Below are 21,796 nucleotides of genomic sequence, written 5' to 3'. Positions count from 1 at the left end.
AAGCTGAAGCATTCGACATAGTGCCTGGTTGCAGAGCCGGTTGTGCTAACCGGCAACCCCGCTGTGGTAAAACCTGTTTAGTTCTGAACTGAAGGCAGGAATACAAAAATAGGAGTGCTGTGCTGTGTTTTCATTCAATTCCGAGAAAGCTAAAGGTAAGTTAAAATGAGATATATTTGCTACCTTCACCCTCCTCATTTCATTAAGAAACACTTCCGCTTCGTACGGGAAATGATGTAAACCCTTCCATGGCTCCACTTAGGAAGTAACAGATTTAAGTAAGAGAAGAGTTCATCAGTGATGCTACTATGCCATCTAACGAGATGCAGAAATGTGTTTTTGAAGTGTAAATAAAACTAATTTCTCTGAAGTTTTGCAGAAATTTCAGCTATTAGCATTTCAAAAATCCCTCTATCACACTGCCTAATTAAATGAATATTAAACCTTTCCTCATTCCACTGAGGGAATAAAATGAAACAAAGCGACAGCTGTATCTCTGCTGAGCATCCTTTCTGTAACTAACTTCAACAACTTATGAATAATTCAAGTATTTTATATATTTCCTACAATGATGTCAGCTCTGTACTTAAAAAGGCATTTATGGTCTTCACAATTACTTCATCTATCAGTACACCTGACTTTACAAAGAGACATTTTTCCAAGTATCTTTTTCCTTTGAAGCACTTAAAGTCTAAGAGCATCAGTCACTTACTAGAATCATAAAAAAAAAAAAAAAAAAAAAAAAGAGAGATACTGCATTTCCCAATACAACTCCATAAAGTCCAGAAACATAAGTATTATAACTGGACCACTGTCTTAAAGGCTTAAATAAAACAGCCTTCTATTTCTAGTGATTTATTTTGCTTTGTTGGTGGTACATGCTATGCTTGGATGAATGCAAAAAATGGGAGATGGACAAACAGCTCCCAAAGAAGAAAAAAGGAAAGGAGGGAGAGGGTGGAGAAGATTAAGTTGCTAAAACAAAGCCAAATGGCATTTTGTTCCAGGGACAGATTCAGAACTTCAAACTAACAATTAGCTTTTTCTAGAGCCCTCATATTTCTTCAAATGTGAAAACTTTAAATAAATATAACATCTTAGAAAACAGACTATGTAAAAAGTAACTAACACTGAAATGAAGAGAATCTACTCAAGTCCTATACAACTGACATAGAACGGTTTCTCCATTTCAGAATGACTTCCAGACAAAACGGAGACATGAAACATAGCCACTTCCCTCATACCACATATTCCTTCCCTATTTCTTATTGCCTAAGAAAGATTTCCCTTCATATGTCTGATTACTCCATTTTGGTGTTCTAAAATGAATATATACAAATGGAGCTATCACATGTAGCTTAGCTAGACAGTGTATTAGCAGAATAATTTAGTCGCAAATAGTGATTCACCTCACCTGACACCGGCTGTTTAGTAAGTCAGGCAAAAAGCTAAGCTCATCATCTTCTTTTCCCGTAAGGAACTTCTCAGGAGAAAGAATTCTATGCTAGGTGAGAGGTATCATATGAGGTTTTTCAAAAATTAAATTTGACATAGGGAAAATAACTCATCTCACTTATTAGACAGCTGTGAACATGATGAATCACACTCTGGAGATAACCATCTCTCTAGACTGACTACCGAAGAAATCAAGATACCTTGCCTTTAGACACTATCATCCCACTCAAAACAGCATCGGAGTTCCACAGGATTTTGACAACACACTACTGCTAACTGAGGGGAAATGTTTTTATCATTTTACCTTGTCAGGAGGGTCTGGAAATTAAAGTTTTGGGGATTATGGAAAGCATAACTAAACATATAAGCTCTTCATATTACCCTCTTATCCCACTAGCCCTCTTTCTATTTTCATCCAGGGTGACATGGCACACACATGCATCTGCACAGCACAGTCAATAAATATAAATCAGGCATTTCTAGGACAGGCTCTTTTGGAAACAGAGTAATTCTCAGAAATGTCCAAATTTAGAATAACTCTTTCAAAAAAAATACAAAGCTTCTCTGGAAAATCCATCACACTGTTTCAGGAAGATCAAGTTCTACATAACAAAGCAATGGCAGTTGAAAGTTCACCTTACAATGAGCATCTACCCTTAACCATCACTGCTTCCCAATAGGTAGCTCTGTCTCTCTTCAAGAATGTTATTTCCTTAGGGAAAGTGAGAATACTGTTTAAACAAAAGTTAAAGAAGTTAGAATTACAAGCAATTTTAAATTTCCTGAACGAGACCTTTCTAAAAATGGCTGTGCTAGTGGCATTAAATTTGGACTTAAACAGAAAAAGTCCCATGGAAAAATAATTGCTTTGTTCTTCACCCTTTTTCATTTCCACAAACTATCCAGAGAATCCTGTAAAACACTTTTCTGGAATGTATTTCTAAAGGATGGATAGAAACATGTGCAAAACTTACAATGTTACCCCAAGAGAATGCAGAGCCTTACTTCTTATTCTGATATTTCCAGCGAAGGAAAAGAAAAACAAGCCTGATATGTGGTGCATCTTAACTCACAACTGTTGTAAAACTTACCCAAGGAAGCCCACGAAGGTGCCTGCCAGATGTCATTGAGCTGCCAATACAGCGCTCCCATTGTGTGTCCTTCTCCCTTGATTATCTCACTTTGACTAGAACGATAGAATTCAGTTTCTGTCTTTATACACTGGGCCTGCATCACCTAGGTCAACAAATACATTTAAAAAAAAATTCAGTGTACTTTGCTTTCAAATCACATGTATATGTTTACAGAAAACACAGAGTTCTCAGTATCAGCATATAACTTCAAACTCCAGCCCTGAAGACTATATGCAAGCAATGCAGCAGGCTTGTACTTGTGTGGGATCTCTTCCTAGCAACTCCTAAAAGCTTTACAAGCAGTATCCTTAGAGAAACTCTGCAGGGGCCACTCCTACCTTCCCTTCAGTGGAGACCACAGTGCAACAGAGTCTGTCTGTGAAAGGTAAAGTGAAGGTGGGTAGGGGAAACACACTCAAGACCTGCAAGATGATACGCTGCACTACTTCCTGCATTCGTTACCATGCAGATAGTGTAAAGCCTCCATCTTTAATCATACCAAGTCCTATACTCTGAACATACAACACATCCCCAGTACATGGTCAGAACTGTGTAGCTGCAGAACGACTCCTTTTCACCTGCACTCCTACTTCTCTCTCTTTCTCCACATCTTGACTGTAAAAAACACTTCCCAGAATTTCTCACTGGTCAAGCTCTCAGCAGAAGCCAAGCAAGCAGTGCCCAATACGAAAAGGGCAATAAAAGAAAAATTAAGTTAGTTTATTCAGAAAGCATATTACTATACTCACCCCAAAATGAAGGGAAAAGTTATTCTTTAAGCCAGCCCAAAAGGTACGGTTAACACTTCTAGTTAACTACTGGAGCCAAATTTACTCTCCTTATCTTTTCTGCTATCCTTATTTTGGGATCTTTAAACTGTTTAATCTGTCACTAAGGTCTTGACAGACTTAACCCTGCAAAACGCTCAGAGCTTTTTGGGTCAGGACCTCACAGCACAAGTTTTATCCCTGCCTTCAATTTCACAGCATCATATGCCCTTGTTCCTTTGTCGCCAGTGCTTTAATTCTTCAGTTGTTTTGTTTTTATATAAAAACTTGATGATGGTAGCTCTCAAACTTCAGAATTTTGTGTGGAGTTATTGCTATCAAGGGTGCTTCTGAAATTCTTGGGACAGAAAATAACAGCAGTTTAAACTTAACAGCATTTAAAAAGTTACTTAATTTAAAAGCCACATAGAAATTGTGAAGGAAGAAACAAGCGTGAAGCAAGCAAATGCTTCAGATGAAGAGCAAAATATAATCTACTGATCCAAAAAAACCAAAATATTCCATAAAACATCGATATTCAAGTCCTTAATAGAAAAGGAACCTTCTAATAGTCTCCTTCACAGAGAACTTCATTCTCTAGAAATAATTTTCCTTAAAAAAGCTGGTGTACTCCTTGTGGCAAAAATAGAACAGTAAGCCTAGAATGGTCACATTAAGAGCAAAACATATCCAGCCTAGAGGAATGATACAGAGTAGCTCTACAAAGAGCTGTGCACCAAGAAGCTCCAGCTCATCCCCACATCCCCCATCAACTTTATGAGTGAGCACAGGAAACTAGGGTAGCATAGGCAGCCAGACAGACCTGCTCCCAGTTTGGCCAGTTTCTGGGAAATGCAGGCATGAGGCTTTCCCTGAAAAGTATTCCAGTCCTTCTGCAAGAAAAGTTAGTCTCCTGTCAATAAGTGAGGAATGCAAGCTTGTTCCAAATTAAACTAGATTCTCCAGTTCTTAAGGCACAAACTGTTTCTATATGACTACACATTATTTAACAGAACAGACTCTGTTTTAAACTGCTGATAGTATCTATTGTAACAAGTATTGACAGCTACTTCAGTATTGAAGACCCTGCTGTTACCTGAGTCAGGTAAATCATATCTTTGAACTTTTTAATGGGATCTGCGCTCTGGGGAAGCCTGAAATGATGTTCAATCTGTTGAATCATTTCGTCATTGCCATTTTCATGGTGCTGTCGATGGAGAGAAAAATTGCTTGTATAGGACCAGTCCTCTGCAGAAGAAACCTTTTTGCAAACATGAAAGAAAGATCAGAATGAAAAGGCAAATTGTCCTCCTGGTGACTGGCAGAATATTCAGGAAAAGATATTCATTACAGTCTGCTTCCATCATCCAAAAATACTAAAGTCAGTGATACATTTCTATAGTGCCTTTTGTACAAGAGCTTTGAGTCAGTACCACCCTTCTCTTACACCTCCCTGCATGAGCAAGTGAAAACAGACAGTGCTTTTGTATCAGCAAGAGTAACTTTTAGCTCAGTGGCACTTACTTGTCCTAAGGTTAAGTTTGGCCAAGGGCCTCAAAGGTTTGTTTTGGTTCATTAGAAAAATCAAAACTACTCTAAATTAGGACAAAAGAACCTCCGTTTCTAGTCAAACTCATTTAGACATAATCTTGCATATTTAGTACCTCAGAAGATAAAGAGTCAGTGCTCCTTCCAGGATTAAGAAGTTTCAGAGGCTAATAGGGCTAAAGATTCTAGTGATACGTATTTAAAACCTGCTGCAACAATTTGCCTCTGAAAAAAAGTGTTCATGAAATAGTGTTTTTTAACTAAGAATAACTATCCAATATAACTTACATGGCCATTACTGTTTAGCTTTCATTATAATTACAACCTCTATAAAAATCTTTTTATTCAAATTTGTTCCTTTTCAGGCTGGATGGACTGAATAATTTTCATTGCTGCTAATACAGATGAAAATACTAATTATGTTTTAGGAAAAGATAACATACTTTGTCCAGTAAATTGAAAGGAATATGCTGAACTCCATTTAAATAACTGCGCATGAATCGCAACATGATACTCATCTCCGACTGAACAAATGGACAAATAGCACAACTCTGCACCAACTAGATAAATAAGGTAGAATATGCAACATCTAAATTGAATAGGAAACAAAACACTTAATTTTTTTTTGTTTTAAACATGAGTTGAGAAATTGGTAAAAATGATTTAAAAAAATCAATACATTTTAGAATTTAGCTCAATTCAGCATGTGTTGGGTTTCTTTCATTTCTAAATGCACACACACTCTTAAAAACAGTCCATGAAATCAGATGTTAGGGAATCACTACCAAGCTATATATTAAACAGAATTAATTTTAAAGTTACTTGTGTCATAATACAGCCTCGTTTACCTGGCACAACCACCTGCTTTTTACTGTAGTGAGTCACAATACTCATATGCTTTAGCATGCATCCAACAGAGGAGAAAGCCATGTGTAAGAGGGGTAAATTCAGAATTATGTTAGCAGTCATGGTTGAATAGTAAGTGCTTTAACTTTTCCATCAATATAAGCTTCTTCATCCAGGGAGCTCAAAAAAAACCCTGTTATTTATCGGTTAAGAGGGGAGAAGCAATTTCTAAAATGTATGCAATTACAAGAAAATTGCAACTGTTTTCCGATACGCCTATAATGGCAACTATAATAGAACATGATTGACTGCATTAAAATTGGTTCCTCTTGCAACATGAAGGTAAATCTACTCAATATTAAGGAGGGAAACAGTTCAGCATCATTCCCCCCATACACAACAAAACACACCCCTATCCCACCTACATCTTACCAAAGGTAATAGCATATCATCCCAACTACAGCTGTGATGCTGTAGTTTGTTGGGATGTGATTCACTGCCCTCACTAAACGAGGACAGAAGGGACAGTAAGGTTTGGAGCCCCAGCCTTACCTTTTCCAGTGTACTGAAGGAAGGCCAGGACTGAAATCCATATTCTGATGCAAAACGAGTTTTAGGATATAATGTCCAGTTCCAGCAATCACTGCTGTAGTCATAAAAGTGAGTGTCACCATAATGGGTATCGTAAGGATTTTGGGAGAGCCAGCCTTCTTTGACCGACTCCAAGCCATTTGTGGGACTGGATGCAATAAAAGGACGACTCTTATCTTCCTAGGATTAAATAGTAATAATAATAATAAAGATCAACAAAATCACAACCCCTTAAAGTGATTCATTTTTTCCTCATCTGAATATCTGGACTACATTTTGAAAAGGGAGGGGGATAGAGGGAGAATACGCCTTTGCCAAATTTCTGAGTCACCACCTAAGAAACATTCTCCTTTTGTATCCTGACATTCATCATCTTCACCTGCTTAATTAGTTTCTTATTCCTGTACTTGGAGGGTAGCTGGGTATAATATCACTTCCTCTGCTGTTCTGAGGGATTCTCTCTTCACATCAAGAGATTTTCTATCCTTACATGGTTCTAAATTCTTAATGAATGCTATTTAAAGCATGTCTTGTGAAAAACAAACTCAAAGACCATTAATATTTGAGTATTGTGACTTCTTTCCTCTATGGAAAATTATAACTTCTGCAGTATTTTTGCAGTGATAAAACCATGATTTTCCATTTTCTTACCAGGCAGCTAACCTGAATTTAGTTCTAATGAAGCCAAGGCATTCTGCTAATAACGTTTGCATGGTAGCATTGCAGTTTGTCATTCTGGTTGGCTCTACACATTAAGCTAGATGGGTCTATACAAAGGGTTACATTTCAAACCATTCAGAGTTGCTGGTATTTATATCCTCATTAGTATACTAAATCTTTTATCAGAATCCTACAAAGTACTGAAGGAATTCTTTTCAGGTATAATTCATTCAGTGCCCTACTTGTAGTGAAAGACAGACAGACAGACAGACAGACAGAAAAGGTTTGAGCTTCCACAGTCATAAGTTACAGCAATTGGCTCTAATACAGCAAAGCACTTGGGCTTTTTTTTTTTCGATACATAAATAATTAACAGCTGAAATAATTTTCTACAGGATATTCTGGATTCCCTGAAGTCTGCAGATCAGACTTGGAAGTCTTTGTTAGTAATACAGTCCAGTTCTGCTAGTAGTTACAGGTTCCCTCTGCTGGCCTGCATTACACAGAACCTTAGATTATGTCACTGTATGGTTCCTTCTGGCACTCAAAAAGTTAATTTATGGGTTCAAAATAAAGGAGGGTCTCTTCTGAACAGCAACACTGCACAAGTGAATGATTACTAAAAAACAACATCAAATCAAAACACCTCACTTTGTCGTACATGCACTGGCAAGCAAACCCATGAAAAGTGATCGCAGAAATGACACATTGTACCTTTACAAATAACTTTGTTCAAAAAGCTGAAATAAACATCTATATCCCAGTTTAATATCTTGATTCTAAAACAGTATTAATATTTAGAATGCATAACTGTTCTCATACTAGTCTTTTTAGAGACATTATATAAATATTTCAGAATAGTGGTCTTCTATATTAAACACTGCTGTTAAAATTTGCAAGAAAATACATCCAAGGGACCGAAAGACTGTCTCACTGCGCAGTATGGATGAACATGTACTATAACTGTAAAACAAAACCAAAGAATTAAATATATTAACAAGATATGAAGAATAGCAATTTAAAATGCAGATACTAGTCAAGTTATTAGCCCTTTGAGTTTACTGACTCAGTAGTAGAGCAGAATCCTTCTCAGCAAGTTCTTTCAAAATCATGCCTCATTCTTATTGTTTCCCCAACCTCTATTTTTCTAGTAAGAAACGAGACTACTGAACTCTCAGAGTACAGCTACTTTGACAATGCCCGTAACCTGCAACAACAAGCGGTAACATCACTACCTATCATCTACATACTGATTGTCTGGCTTAGTGCAGGGAAACTTCTGGTCACAGGCCTCATGACATAAAACTTATCTCATCCTGAAAAGGACAGAGATTAGACTAGTATTATCATATTATAAAGACAATAATGTCATGTTGTACAAGAGATACTGTGTAGAGAAAAGGCCACTTGTATTTTTAGTTTAAAAAAATACATACTTTCTTGCTACAGAGGTAAGTTCTAATAGGACAAAATACGAGTTTCACAACATTTCACATAGCTCTCAGCTAACAGGGGATTTCAAAACACTCACTTGTGGTTCAAGCACTATGGTCCTTAATCCCTATCTAGCTATGCAATGTCATTTGGGGATTTTCAAATCAGTTTCACTCTACATACACAAATAGAAATTAGTTAGAAGTAGATTCCATGAAATAAAGAAGAGCTGCAATACATCCATGAAGAGAAATAGAACTACAAAACTGCACAAATCACAGTGGACTTCATCATGGATTTCAGATGCATCTGTCAGCATGACCACAGTTTAAACCTTGTCTCAAATATTTTATTTTGCCTTCCTATATTGTAGAAGATAATTAGCCTGTTCTTCCTCACAAAACAATACAATGACCAAACAGTTCCGGAAGAACTGGGTTTAGTGCAGCTGTTCTTTTACCTGCTTAAACCAAATGCTTCAGTGAAATACTGGAAGAGCACACTGGAGAAATGTTGTCTTTCTGAAATTCTATTAAAGGCTATTAAAAGGCTTGAGGGTTGTTAGATCATTCTTTAGGTATCCTTAAACAAAATCATGTAAAGGAGATCTGATCATCTAAGTTAATTAATGAATGAGCAAAAAGTTTTTTGTCCAGTGGAAGCAAAGTCATTTGTGGAAGGGAAAAAACAGGAGGAAGAAGAAAAGCAAAATTCGCTAAATTTTCAGGTATTCTTAATATATTACAGAACAATAAAGACATTAAGTTCTTTTTTGGTTAGTTTACTTTGTGGATTAATCTTCAGTTTTAAAAACTCTTTAAATGAGCTTGGGAAGTGCAATTCCTCAATAATATGGTACATTTTGTTTCCCGAAAGGGTTAAAAAAAAAAAAAAGCCCACCACCCAAATAGCTCAAATTACAAACATTAAAACCTTCTGCCAAACCATATCTCCTCTTAGTTCCTTGAGATCACTTACTGCAAGAACTATTTCTCGGATGTTCTTCACATAAAGCATCACATAATCACCGATATAGACTTCTCTCTCAGCATAAGGTATGGAGAACCAGTTGTTTGCAATTGCTGCTTCATTTTCATTGTTGCCACTCCACAAAATAATTGATGGATGGGATTTCAACCGTCTTATCTGAAATACACATAACAGTTACAGAAGTCAAGTAAAATTACTTCCCCTAAAACAAACAAACTTTTATTACTACTTGAATTACAAGTCTGAGAGCCTGCCATTCATGTGTCATTCACACTGTTCACCATTTTCCCAGTTCCAAATCAGGCTCAAACATTTGTAATGTGCATTTATAAAGATCCAAATTTTAACATACTGATGTACATCCACCATATATGCACCATTAGCTCCATCCCCATCTACTCAGCCCCATGCTAGCGGGCAATTCTGTGCTATGGCACCAAAAGAGCATTTGAGCTCAGTCTCTCAGTGAGTGCTCCTAATCAAACACCCATGAGAAAAAGGCAGTTTGGACATGAGGAGGGCCCATACATCTGCTTGGCTAACTACTCCTGTGAGCATGTTAAAGAGGTTTTAGCAAGGTAAAGGTTTTGTACATACTACCTAAATGTACACTAACAAATACCTTAAATAAAGTTTCTTGCAAACCTAAATCTTACAGTCAATCAATCAAAATTAACTAATGGGAAACAGATCTTAAACACACACACAGACAACATACCTGATGAGTAACTTCTGCTCTTACTGATTCCAAGTAATTCTGATCAGCTGGATATAGTGCACACGCAAACATAAAATCTTGCCAAATCTACAGGGCAGAAGAAAGAAAATACAAAGATCTGTTAGCAAATCTTTTTCCATACTTGAACAATACATGATTTTCAGGAGGCACAATCCTTTGTTCAGGCAAAAATTACACTGTCTCAAAAAGAATGATGTTGAAATATTTGTTATACGTGAAGAGTATCGCTAAAACAATCACATTCTCCACAGCGCTCCATGTGGACAAACTTCATAGTGATTTTTCTAAGTATTTTAGTTATAAACTATTTATACTGAGAAACCAAACCCTGCTAGCCTTCAGTGATCAGAGGAACATTTCTCAATAAGATAGATTTCAACAGTTTTCAACAGAATAGTTAGAATCCATGTTCTGCTCAAACATGAATGACAGATAGTCTCTAGTTGAAAAGAATAATTTACTGCTTATTTTACATGTTTAATAAAAAATCCCAAGAACTTATTAAAAGGAATAATTCTTCTGATGTGCTACTGAGCACACTTAACAGAGCTCCAAGTGTACTTCCTAACAAAATACTTCCATAGCAAATTTGCAAGCTGGTGTTAAAGAGAACAGATCTTATCCATTTAGAGGGGCAGAAATAAACTAGATCCGCTAACAGCACAGTGATCACTCTTGTCAAAGAAATATCAAGTAGATACAGCTACAGAGAAACAAGCCTTTCAATCCATCAGTAAATGCCTTCATTTGTATCTTAAAGCATTACAAAAAAGAGGAAAAGAAGCAGCTTAACGAGACGGATAAGATTGTCAGTTTTACAGGTTCTATTTTTTTAATTTACATTTTTAGACAGACCTGGCTATCTTACAAATATTAATGGAAAGATCCCTTTGAGGAGCACATGAACACAAAGGGGTGAGTCTTCTCCAGCAGATTACACATTTCTGAACACTATACCACATAAATAAGGGAGAGAGCCAGCCAGATCCTCAAGCAGTTGTGTGCTTGCAGTAACAAAGTGCTTTTGCACGACACTTTCAGTGTACCATTCACTAAGAAAACTGAAGATAGGGAATATGTCAGTGGGAAGGAATGGATCCATTAATAATTGTAAAGGTCTAACAGGAAAAAGCAAAGCTATCACTAAAGATCTACTCAGAATCCTTCAGCAATTGTGTGCAGTCAAAACTCTCTGTATGAAAAGAAACTCTATTTCCTTCAGTGAATCATCGTTGTTATCCTTTAAGCACAGTTTGACTTAAAAGCATTTTTATGCCTTTGCAAGACCATCAGAAGAAACATAACCAAAAGCCTCTAACATTATGGTTCCCACCCTCCAGAATAAGAGTACAATTTCCAGCATCTTCTTGCTATTTTGGCTGCTAAATAAGATCTAAATCATGCATTGATCACTGCACAAGCACTGATCTAAGTGGCCTACTTAGATGCCAAGTGTCAAAAACAGAAGAACTAGAAGTACTCAGAGCCCTGAAAATCAGAGCACTCATTCTGGTGACTTAAATAGATGCAGTATCTTTTCTTTTTTCACCCACCAAGCACCTACAGCAGAAGGATACCAATTTTATGATTCCCTAGTTAAAAATCACAACATACTGTTTTCCTGGTTTTATGCTATAAAACAAGACCAAATCCACTCCTTGGGATTTTAATAGCAGATGCAACTTAGCCTTCACTCATCTAGTCATCATTTCATCAAAACTTATTAACATGTGCCTCCAAGCTCATATATTCAAATGTACTCATCTAGGATCATCAGTTTTTGCAGCAGGTGTTCCCCTTACGGCTACATTTATACTCAATTATAGCTTGTTCAAAATGTCCCTCTGGGTGAGGCCTTCTATACTTGGCCTCAGGCCAAGTTAAATGTTTTTTCTAGAAAGTTAGAGCAAAAAATTTTCAGCTATTTCTGTACAGAAGAAAATACTTTTAAAAAGAAATAAAACCCATTTCCACAGTAGGGAAAGCATGACCTGCTTCCTTCGTGCTTTGATTACTCAGAGCTGCCTGAAAGCACAGAATTCAAATACCACAGGCCTTAAATCCTTATTGAGGTCAGATTGCAAGGCCTCTGCTCCATCTGGGGCATATACTCAAGCACTCACAAGTTTCAATAGGGCTGTTCTCACATGGATAAGCACCAAACATAGCTACAGGGCCACAGCTTGGCTGTGGGGGGATGGGAGGAGGGGAGGTGTATTGGCTTGAGAACAGCACCTCCCATGCCCTACACCCCCCATGCCCTACTACTCACTATTGGACTAAGTGTTTCAAGTCCCTGTTGACGTCTACTTCACGCCTACAATCTATAAAAGTTCTTATATTGTGCTCACACAGTGTAATGATGTTCTGCATCAAGCGACTGGCTAGTATCAGTCCCTCAGTCATCCATTTTTTCTTTCATTCTCTCCCGATGAAGAAGGAAATGTAGAACTGGGGGAGAGGTACAGCACATAAAGAAGAGTTTTGGTCTGACAAGGGATAGGAGACACTGAGTTAAAGGCACAAGTCTGCCACTCTGATTCTGGGAAACATAAGAGATACAGGGGAAGACAGTAAGGAAGAAAGGGGATGAAGCTGAGATTGTGGGCTGGGAAGGGTGGTGGGAAAAAGGAATGAGCATAGAGTTGCAGCCTTAGTTATAAGAGTAAAATTCAAGCTGGGGTTCTAATATAAAGACTCCAAAACATCACTGCTAGCTTCAACAGATCGACTCAGTAATGAGCAACTGCTCAAAAAACAAACAAAAACAGAGAAATAGAATTCCCACAAAAAATCAGGTTGATCTGACTTCTCAAGTTTCTACTCTATTATGTACTTTTGAAAGATAGTCAGAATTTATATATTAACTCTCCTACTTTGTTCATGGAGGGAATTTGTATTTACAATTTCTTGACATTTTTAAAATATCTTTTTAAAATATTTTTAAAATAGACTTTTTTTTTTTTTTTTTTTTTTTTTTTACCATTATTCCAAGCTCATCGCAAATATCATAAAATCCATCTTGCTCGTATATGCCTCCTCCCCAGACCCGGAGTGCATTCATGTTAGCATCTGCTGCAGACTTCAAGAGTAGCCTTAATCTGCCAAATACAAAAAAGATTATACAGGTTTTGTGAAACTACATCATTTAGAGGGTTCTTAAGATTATGTAACCTCCCCTCCCACAAAAAAAAATAATAATAATAATAAAAAAAAACCAAGGTGTTCATCATTAGCGCAATCCAAAACTTAACTGCAACAGAAACAGCCCTTTTTGGATTCCTTCTAAACCTGCATGTCTGCACAGAGCTTGTAAAAAGCAATTTCTGTGCAGAAGCTGTTACTTGGTCCTGTTGCCACTTATGAAATAGATGGGGTGGCACACACAATTAAGTACTTTTACAGAAGTATCTGCAGGACCAGATTTAGAAATATTGTATTTTATTAATCAGATGTAGCTCTTTTCTCCTTAGTTACTACTTGCTTTAAATATCAATCACAAGTTCAAATTCTCTCAGACTTTTTCTGAACACATTCAGAAATCTGTACCTTCCACCCAAATTTCACAATACATAGTGAGAAAGGGGGAACAGAAGAAAGAATCTGGGGCTCTGAATCCCACCTTAAGGAATTCAGGCCCAATTAGTTCTTCTTTATTCATTCTGACTGCCTCTAAATGTCATGCAGATGCATACTGAGGCATGCCCTGGTTTCCAGGTTCCCCAAACACCCAGAACAAGGAGTTAGTCAAAGTACAACGTGGCTTCCATCCCACCTTCGGGGCACTGTGAGTGAAGTGTAAGGAAGCTGGAACAAGACCGGAAAAGAGGCTAGTATGCACTTACAACTACCTGCACTAGATGGGCTGGGACACTGCTGAAAAGCACTTCCAGGTGCCCAGCCTCTGAGTACCAATGAGCACGTCCTAGGCACTAAGATGAGATAGCCTGAGGATCACCTCTAAAACAGCCTGAAATGCCAGTAGTCCTGCAGACAAGAAACACTTGAATGCTGCCTTAAACATCACTCAAATCTATTGATACTAATCAAGCCCCAACTCTGAGGCTACTGGACCACAATTAGTGTCTGACTTTGAAAGAAATCCCTGCACTCAATACTATTTTTCCTTCAATAGAGAGTCAGGAGGAGATAAAGATGATTTTTTCTTCTTAGAGAACATCAAACATGGCTTACTTGTCATAGGTCACTCTGTCTTGGAAAGAATCTGCTGGTATCCAGTTCGAGCCCTTGAAGAAGATGGGTCGGCCATTGATTCTGAAGTAGAAACTGAGACCCGGTGACCCAGGAATAGGCTCCTGAACAAGTTCTACTGTCCGAAAATAGGCCTGTGAAGACAGGAAACTGGGATTTAAAGCAAGCAAAAAGAGAAAGTTTCAGAAAAATCATGATGGAAGTAATTTATCTGAACACTAACAACTCAGAATACATCAAGGAATCAAGACATGGTTTCATCTCTAAATTTCCTGCTTGGTTAAAATGCACTGTAATAGAGCTAAAAATAATCCTACTGATAAACCCTATTCACTTCTGAAAGTTACTATCCTATTTGGATAAGAAAGAGACAGACAGTCAGAAAGAAAAAGGGAGAGAAAGCGTACACGGATGAGCATGTGTGTGCACATGTACGAGCAGACACAGCGCATGTCTGTTTGCTTCATTCAATCAAATGTTCAGCTGGGGACCAGTGAGAGAAATGCAGAGATTGCATTAGATTAAACATGGCATTCAATTTGCAATTCTCTCTTTATGGAATGAGACTGCAGGAACTTGAAGGTAAGTCTTTTCTCTGAATGCTTAGCTTGCAGTTCATCCAGCAAAAGCAAAGCGTACTTCTTCTCTGTTCCCTGAAATGGCATCTTTTTAATAGGTAGGGCAATCAAAGGGAAAGAGATACGCATGCAAATACAAATGTTGGACATGAAGTGAAGGCCCCTCTGGCCATCACAGCTATATTTGAACAGCATGCTCAGGAGTAAGGTTTCACAGAGACCAGTTCAGCTAAACAACCATTAACTCTGTTTAAGGTGTTAAAGTCATTCCAGACAAAGGCACAGCCACAAGAGAGCAGTTAGTTGACTGCAATAATACTTTGTACTGAATCCTTATTTGTAGACTTGTCTTTTCCACTTGTCCCAGGGCAGATGGAAAGCAGTTGCCATTTTAGGCACCTGTGCAGCTGCAAATTATTATGGAATGTCCCTCTTCCAGAGATATCCTGGGCTTTTCTCTTGTATCCTTACCTAGACTACGAACTTACCTAGATTGCAAAGAAAACTCTTTTTCCATGTGGTACCCATTACTCCTTACCACTGGGAGAAAGCTAGGAAATTAAAGAGAGGGGAGGGAAAGGGGGGGCAAATTTTAGCCAAAATACTCCAAACAACAAGTTTGGGCCTGGAGGGTAGGAACTTGGCTACCCTTAAAACTAGCAACCACTTTTCTTTCAAATGACTATTTGCTATCCTTTTTTGAAAAGGTCAGTTGTAGAGTACAGACAGCTCACTCTGTCATAAGCTACAGTTGGAACAAGTAAATCAGACTAAAATTAACCTAATCGAGCACAAATGATATACTTGTCTTTAAGATGAAAATATAATTCTATATAACTCTAAATGCAATTATCTATTTTACACAGCAAACAAGGCTGAAGTTTAAAAGGGAACTGAGCAATCCCACAGCATGACTGTGTTTTTATATTTTCAGCTTATCGAAAATTATTTCCAGTGGTAGGAAAAGACAAAGAAAAATCACTGTTCTGCTTGATTCCTCTTCGGTGTTTCTTAGTCAAATGGACAATGATTAATTAAACTCCCACACAGAGGCAATGCACATGACCAACTAGATGCCTGAGTGGAGATTAGAGATCACTGACCACAGACTAACACCCTCTGCATCATGTCAACGACCAGAATACAGACACAGAAGGAAAAATCTGGGACTTGCCCCAAGTGCTAGTGTTTTACGGTATTGCCCAGGAACACCAGAGGATTACCGGCAAGCGGGGCTCAGCCTCTGTACTACTAAAGAAATTCCCAGTTAAAGAAAAGCTACAAAATTAGACCACCGAGAGGTCATTTCTGACTCACTGTCCAGTATCTCTGTGCACACAGAGGTATTCTGAGGTATACGGAAGGCTACTAAAGAAAAGCTACTTTATGAGTACTATGTACTACACTAGCTAAAAACTTCTGTCCTTCCTTCAGTGAATTCAATTATCCAGAGAAAAACTCTTGGATTTCTAGCATGACTCTTGTGCCACAAAAAAACATAATGGGATTTATAGTCAGAGTTTGCAAAGTATTTGGGAGGTCCTCTTAATGGATTCCACCAAGCACTGCCTCAAAGGGCATTTGTACCAACAAAAGTTATGTGATATTGCTTTATTCATGCTTAAGTGGAACTCAAGCAACTAGTCAAATCTGAGGCAATCTGGGAGACTGAAACACCCAGCCAGGACCACTCAAAAAGCGCGAGCGCAGGAAACGGCTTCTCAGCGGCATCTCATGTTTGCAGGCCTCTAGGGTTTGGTGTATTTGTGCTCCCACTCCCATTGCACCCCAAGGGCCAACCCATTAACACAGCACCTCTTCCCATTCCTATGGCAGGTCTTTTCTCTTGTGGGGGGCAAGGGAAGGCCTGCAGGAGACTGCTGGAATCTGGCACACTTGATTATGTGTGTTTCTCTGACTTCTGACTGCTGAGTTTGGCCACTTTGAAACCTGGCTGGCTGACTGACAGACCTTGCTCCCCAAGCACCTGAACATTTCTCCTAGTCTTGGACTACACAGAGGAAATCTTGTAACCACCACAGCCTCAACAATCAGCTGGTTCTGTACACAACTGAGAAGTCACACAGGTCACATGCAAAGGCTTTGTACCCAGTAAGTGGCCTGTTGATCACATCTGGGATTTCCAGATTTTACAGGTAAGGAGGAAAAAAAAAACCAAAAAAACCCAAAAAACTACAGGGATGAAGATGTCCAGAGCTGAAACAAGATCACAGAACATCCTGGTGACTTAAATTAGCACACAGCATGAAAGCAATATGAAAACTAAGAAGCCAGAAGGAAAGACTTCTAGAAGTCATGCTAAAAGGCCTGGGGGAAGAGAGAATGTAGAGGAAAGCAGAGGAACACTGCCATAAGTTACAATCTTCCAAGTACTAAAATAGCATTGTAAAATAAAAACCAACTCTGATTACGATGAAAAAGAAGTAAACATAAAGAAAGATGGGGAAATGAAATCTAGAACAAACAAATCTCTCAAGAGGTAATTGAAGAGGCAGTAAGACCCTTGATGCCGGGATGGCCACTTGTCAGCAATAAACAGAGTTGGATATGCCCAAGAAAATCAGTTTCTTTCTATGATAGCTTCTGGCTATGACTTTATTCCACATTATCCTGAGAAACAAACTTCAAATTAAACAATTCAAATGGGAAAAACACAGCAAAACAAAAAAGCCTGTCCAGGATGTTGGCCATATTCCATTTTATTTTGTCCTGCTACTCTCAAAACGAGTAGGTGTTTCCTCAGTTAAAGGTTCCCAGCATAGCTGGCTACAAACTAGCAGGCTACCCAGAGGTTTTCCCAAGTTAACATCTTGGAGACTACTCTAACATAGCAGAAACTAAATGATTCCAAGCTAAGGACAGTAGGATATGAAACAAGACTTCAAGGGCAGAGGGGGAAGCATCTGAGTATCTTTTGTAGACTACGAAGTCCCTATGATCAAAACCCACAGTACTCTACGAAAGATCCTGATGCAACTGCCCAAGTGGAATCAATTAACTCCCTTATCACTGTATATGTTTCACATACTAAAAATGAAATTTTCCTTTTTTTTCCTGCTTTATAGCTGCATTTCCTACAACCTGTTTTTCCAAGTGTAATATGTTATGTTTCTTTCTTTTTTAAAATTCCTTGTTTTGAAATTGTATCACTAATAATACTAGGAATTATTATTAGGACTTAAAAAAAAAAAAAAAGGCACTGGCTTTCTTACAATTTTTCACAAGAATAAATGTTACAAAAAATAGCAATTTCAGAAGCCTAGTGACCAGATTAGCTTTTAGTGAAGCAATACACATCAGAACCACCTAATAAAAGTGTACATTTACTTGGTTGTTTCCATGTGCTGATAGCATGAGAGCTCTAGTCTAATTTGTAAGATTTTTCTCAATGGATGATTGAAGATCACCTCTTCAAGGCTTCTTAGAAACAATGCACAGAGTGTTATACTGCCAGTGTGTTCCAGGAATCCTTACACAAATATCCCTAAATACTACTTTGGTGGTCATATTTGAAACGTTACACTCCTCTAAAACATTAAGCACATCTATCATATTCTAATAAATGAAGCTGTATTAGCTTTTTAAAAAATATACCCTATCTCACAGTCTTTTTAACACTGAATTAACAATAAAAATCTCAGTAATAAACAAACATCTTTCTCCACATTAATCTATAAAAATCTAAAAGGACTTTTCAGTAAGTGACACAAAACCATCAGTATCACATTTCAAGTCAGAGAGTCACTAATATCCTCACATGCAAATACAAACCAGGAAATTGTCCAAGAGCTCTAGATACCTGCCATGCAGTGCAGGTGTCCTAACATTAGTGCACTGCCAGCTGTAATCAAGTTGAAGGGCTCACCTTTGAAAATTTCTCCACCTTGTATCCTGCCTCCATGATGAAAACTGTCATCACATCGTATCCAGTTTGTTTTCCATGTCCATTTGGCCACCAAGTCTCTACTGTAGCACTCTTGAATATACAACAAAGAGGGTCAGAGCAGTGAGTATGAAATGAGGCATAACACACATCTAGGGAGCCTAGACACTTTCAAGTGAATTACTACAAGCCTAACGAGTTTATGTGCTTCAGCTGAACGATGGTAACTGGGATCTCTCAACCAGCTGCAGGGTGAATAATATTCATACCATAGAGAAAAGTATGATTTCTTCTATGAGGTACAAGCTATCACTTTACCTTGTGTTCACAACAGGCCACGAGCATGCATACACACGCATGCACAAATCCTCAGATGAGGTACACTGACTTAATAGTCCTCTAAAATTTAAATACATGAGTCTTAGGATAGACTTTGTTCACTAGCCTTTGTACTAAACACCTCCCCCTTGCTTCATCAAGTCCATTTACACTGCAGGCTTGAAAGGGAGAAGCAAGTCCCAGCTCTGACCACTGCAACAGGGATTCATTCTTGTTCAGCCTCTCGGCACTATGAAAAGATTGGTACCAAATAATGGTCACGTAAGACAAGATCAAATCTTTTCTAGGCACGATAAATCATTAGTAATAAAAACAGCAGTTCCCACTGATCATCAGTTTAGCACCTTCTTCCTATTTTTGCCTTCCCTAATTGCTCCTTTTATCTGTCATATGCAATGCTCAGTATACAGAGGTGATACTTATCAACTGTGATCTTGGTAGTACGTGACTACACTGATTGTTTCAGTTATGTCAAGCTTTTAAGTCAAAGAAAAGATTTCATTCTCTTTTCAGTGCTTTCTGCTTTGTCTCTATGTTTTTAATCATCTCGATTCTCTAGCAAGTTAATTTTTACAGATATAAAATACCTACCTCTAGGATGATAGTATGAATTAGCCACATACAGTAATATTTATGTAACGAATTTCCTATAGTTATGGCTTCATTCCAATAGCGTGCTTCTGCTGCTCAATCCTACTGCCAAAACTTGTCAGCTGAGTACACAACACAAAAATCATGGAAAGAAAGCAATAACGCATGGACGGATCCCTGCTGAATAGAGTGATGTAAGAAGTGCCTCAATCTTTTCACATAAGATGAGGCCAGAGAGCTGCTCAACAATACGTTTCACTGTAGCCATACTTCGACATAATCACTAATAAATCTTTTGTATATACATGCATATATATACACATTATATAACATTTCAGCTTCTGTGGTCTGGAACTACCATTAACTGCTTGTACAGGAGTGCTCATCCTTATGTTGCAGGGACACGAATGGAAGCACAGAAATCAGCGTGTGCCCCAACAACAAGGGAGCATTTGCAGCTGCGGAGCACAGATGCAGCATCTCATTGGCCACTAATGATGTCATCCCCACGCTCACCATGAGCTGATAAGCAAAATGCTGTCATGTTAGCAATGCAGCACTTTGTGTGGCGATCGCAGGAAGACTGCTACACACCTCGGGCAGTAAACACAACCCAACATCCACCAACTTCACAACACAACCTATAATAAGCTCTCAACTAGGAATAAATTTGTGGTGAGGTCTCTGTATTTAACGTGCGCCACACAAGTCTGTACAGAGTAAGAGCCCCGTCATGCTCATCGATACATGAGAACACATTGTAGGGCTTCTTGTAAAATCAGCTGCTGTGAATTCATGCAGCAAAGCCCTTTGTGTACACAGAATAATAAAATACTGTTGCCTCTGCTCTGAAGGAGCATTTCCTCACAAACTTGCAGTCATACACCACTAACAGATTTCTTCTGAGTTTGGGAGTGAGGTGACAAAATGAAGCAAAATCATTTTGAAAGTTTTGCACAGCGGTGCCTGTTTAATGCAATCCCTGAAAAGGCTAAGCAGAGACTAACAATTGTTTGTAAAGTAAACTGGGTATTTGTAATTGCTTGTATAACTTACATGCCAAATGACAACAGTAACAAAAAAATTACGTTTTTATGCTTTTGTTTCAAAATAAAACAAAGCACACAAGTATGCAAGCAGCTAAGCATGGTATTAAAACCTAAAATACTCTGCTTGCCTTTAACAGATGCTTTTTCTCTACTCAAACTGACAAGAGAGCTCAGGAACACATACCTAATACATTCAAATCAGGGAAACAAATGCAGAGTTACACAGCAAAAGAGAAAATTAGCAGAGGCCAGTAAAATATACAGAGGTCACTGCAGACCCTCAGATGTTATTAACTGTCAGTCTTGTTGAAGCCCAAAATTCTTGCTCATACCACAATGCTCACCCATCAATCTAACTATGCTCTGCAGCAGCAAAGCAGGTGGCAGCTCCTGTTATGCTGCTGGCTCCAGTGGAAAGCACCATCAGCTAGTTTTCCAACCAGACAGTTTCCCAACACCTTTGGAAGGTGAGTAGCCCCTTCTTTCAGCATTGGGTTGTACACCAAATGTATCCTTTTTTCAACTGACTTATGCCCTCACCAGAGCACCCTTTACTTTTCTGCAATTACTCCTGTCCTCAAGTAAGCACAATGTAAGCAAGCACAACTCCACACACTTTCCACCAACTTCTATGCCAGTCAAAGTTTGGGGAATCCTCCCTCTTAGGAGAGCCAAGCACATTCTAGTATATTCTAGTCCCAATCAACCCAGTAAACAATAGCATGAGAGACAAGATACCTAGTGACGGTCAACGGGAAGTGACACATAGGATCCAAGGGTTATTTACTTAAGTAGCTGATTTGGCAGTGGCCAGTGATTATGCGATCTTTCTGTGTTGTAATACAGGAAAGATTTCATCACCTTTGCACACTGAGCTATGTAGACCCACAGAAATCATTTTTAGAGAGGAAAAGAGCTGTTCCTCCACCCTGAAAGTGGTGCAGCACAGTTGTTAAAGTG

The 21,796-nt window shown here is 38.3% G+C and overlaps 1 protein-coding gene across 7 annotated transcripts in view; it reads right to left on the bottom strand.

Moving 5' to 3' along the window:
* The window catches only part of MANBA (mannosidase beta), a 186,409-nt gene that overhangs the window by 148,365 nt on the left and 16,248 nt on the right, over positions 1-21,796 (bottom strand). For all 7 annotated transcript variants that reach the window (XM_062574174.1, XM_062574173.1, XM_062574167.1 and 4 more), the window contains exons 7-14: positions 18,840-18,950; positions 14,358-14,509; positions 13,147-13,264; positions 10,143-10,229; positions 9,413-9,580; positions 6,302-6,520; positions 4,452-4,616; positions 2,547-2,691 (exon numbers count right to left, since the gene is read on the bottom strand). In XM_062574174.1, coding sequence (XP_062430158.1) covers positions 2,547-2,691; positions 4,452-4,616; positions 6,302-6,520; positions 9,413-9,580; positions 10,143-10,229; positions 13,147-13,264; positions 14,358-14,509; positions 18,840-18,950 — 1,165 coding nt within the window. The remainder of the gene's footprint in view (positions 1-2,546; positions 2,692-4,451; positions 4,617-6,301; positions 6,521-9,412; positions 9,581-10,142; positions 10,230-13,146; positions 13,265-14,357; positions 14,510-18,839; positions 18,951-21,796) is intronic.

Source organism: Rhea pennata, chromosome 4, assembly GCF_028389875.1.
Source record: "Rhea pennata isolate bPtePen1 chromosome 4, bPtePen1.pri, whole genome shotgun sequence".
NCBI classification, from domain to species: Eukaryota; Metazoa; Chordata; class Aves; order Rheiformes; family Rheidae; genus Rhea; species Rhea pennata.
The sequence above is the reverse complement of the archived record's forward strand: the minus strand, read 5'-3'. Positions and strand labels throughout refer to the sequence as shown.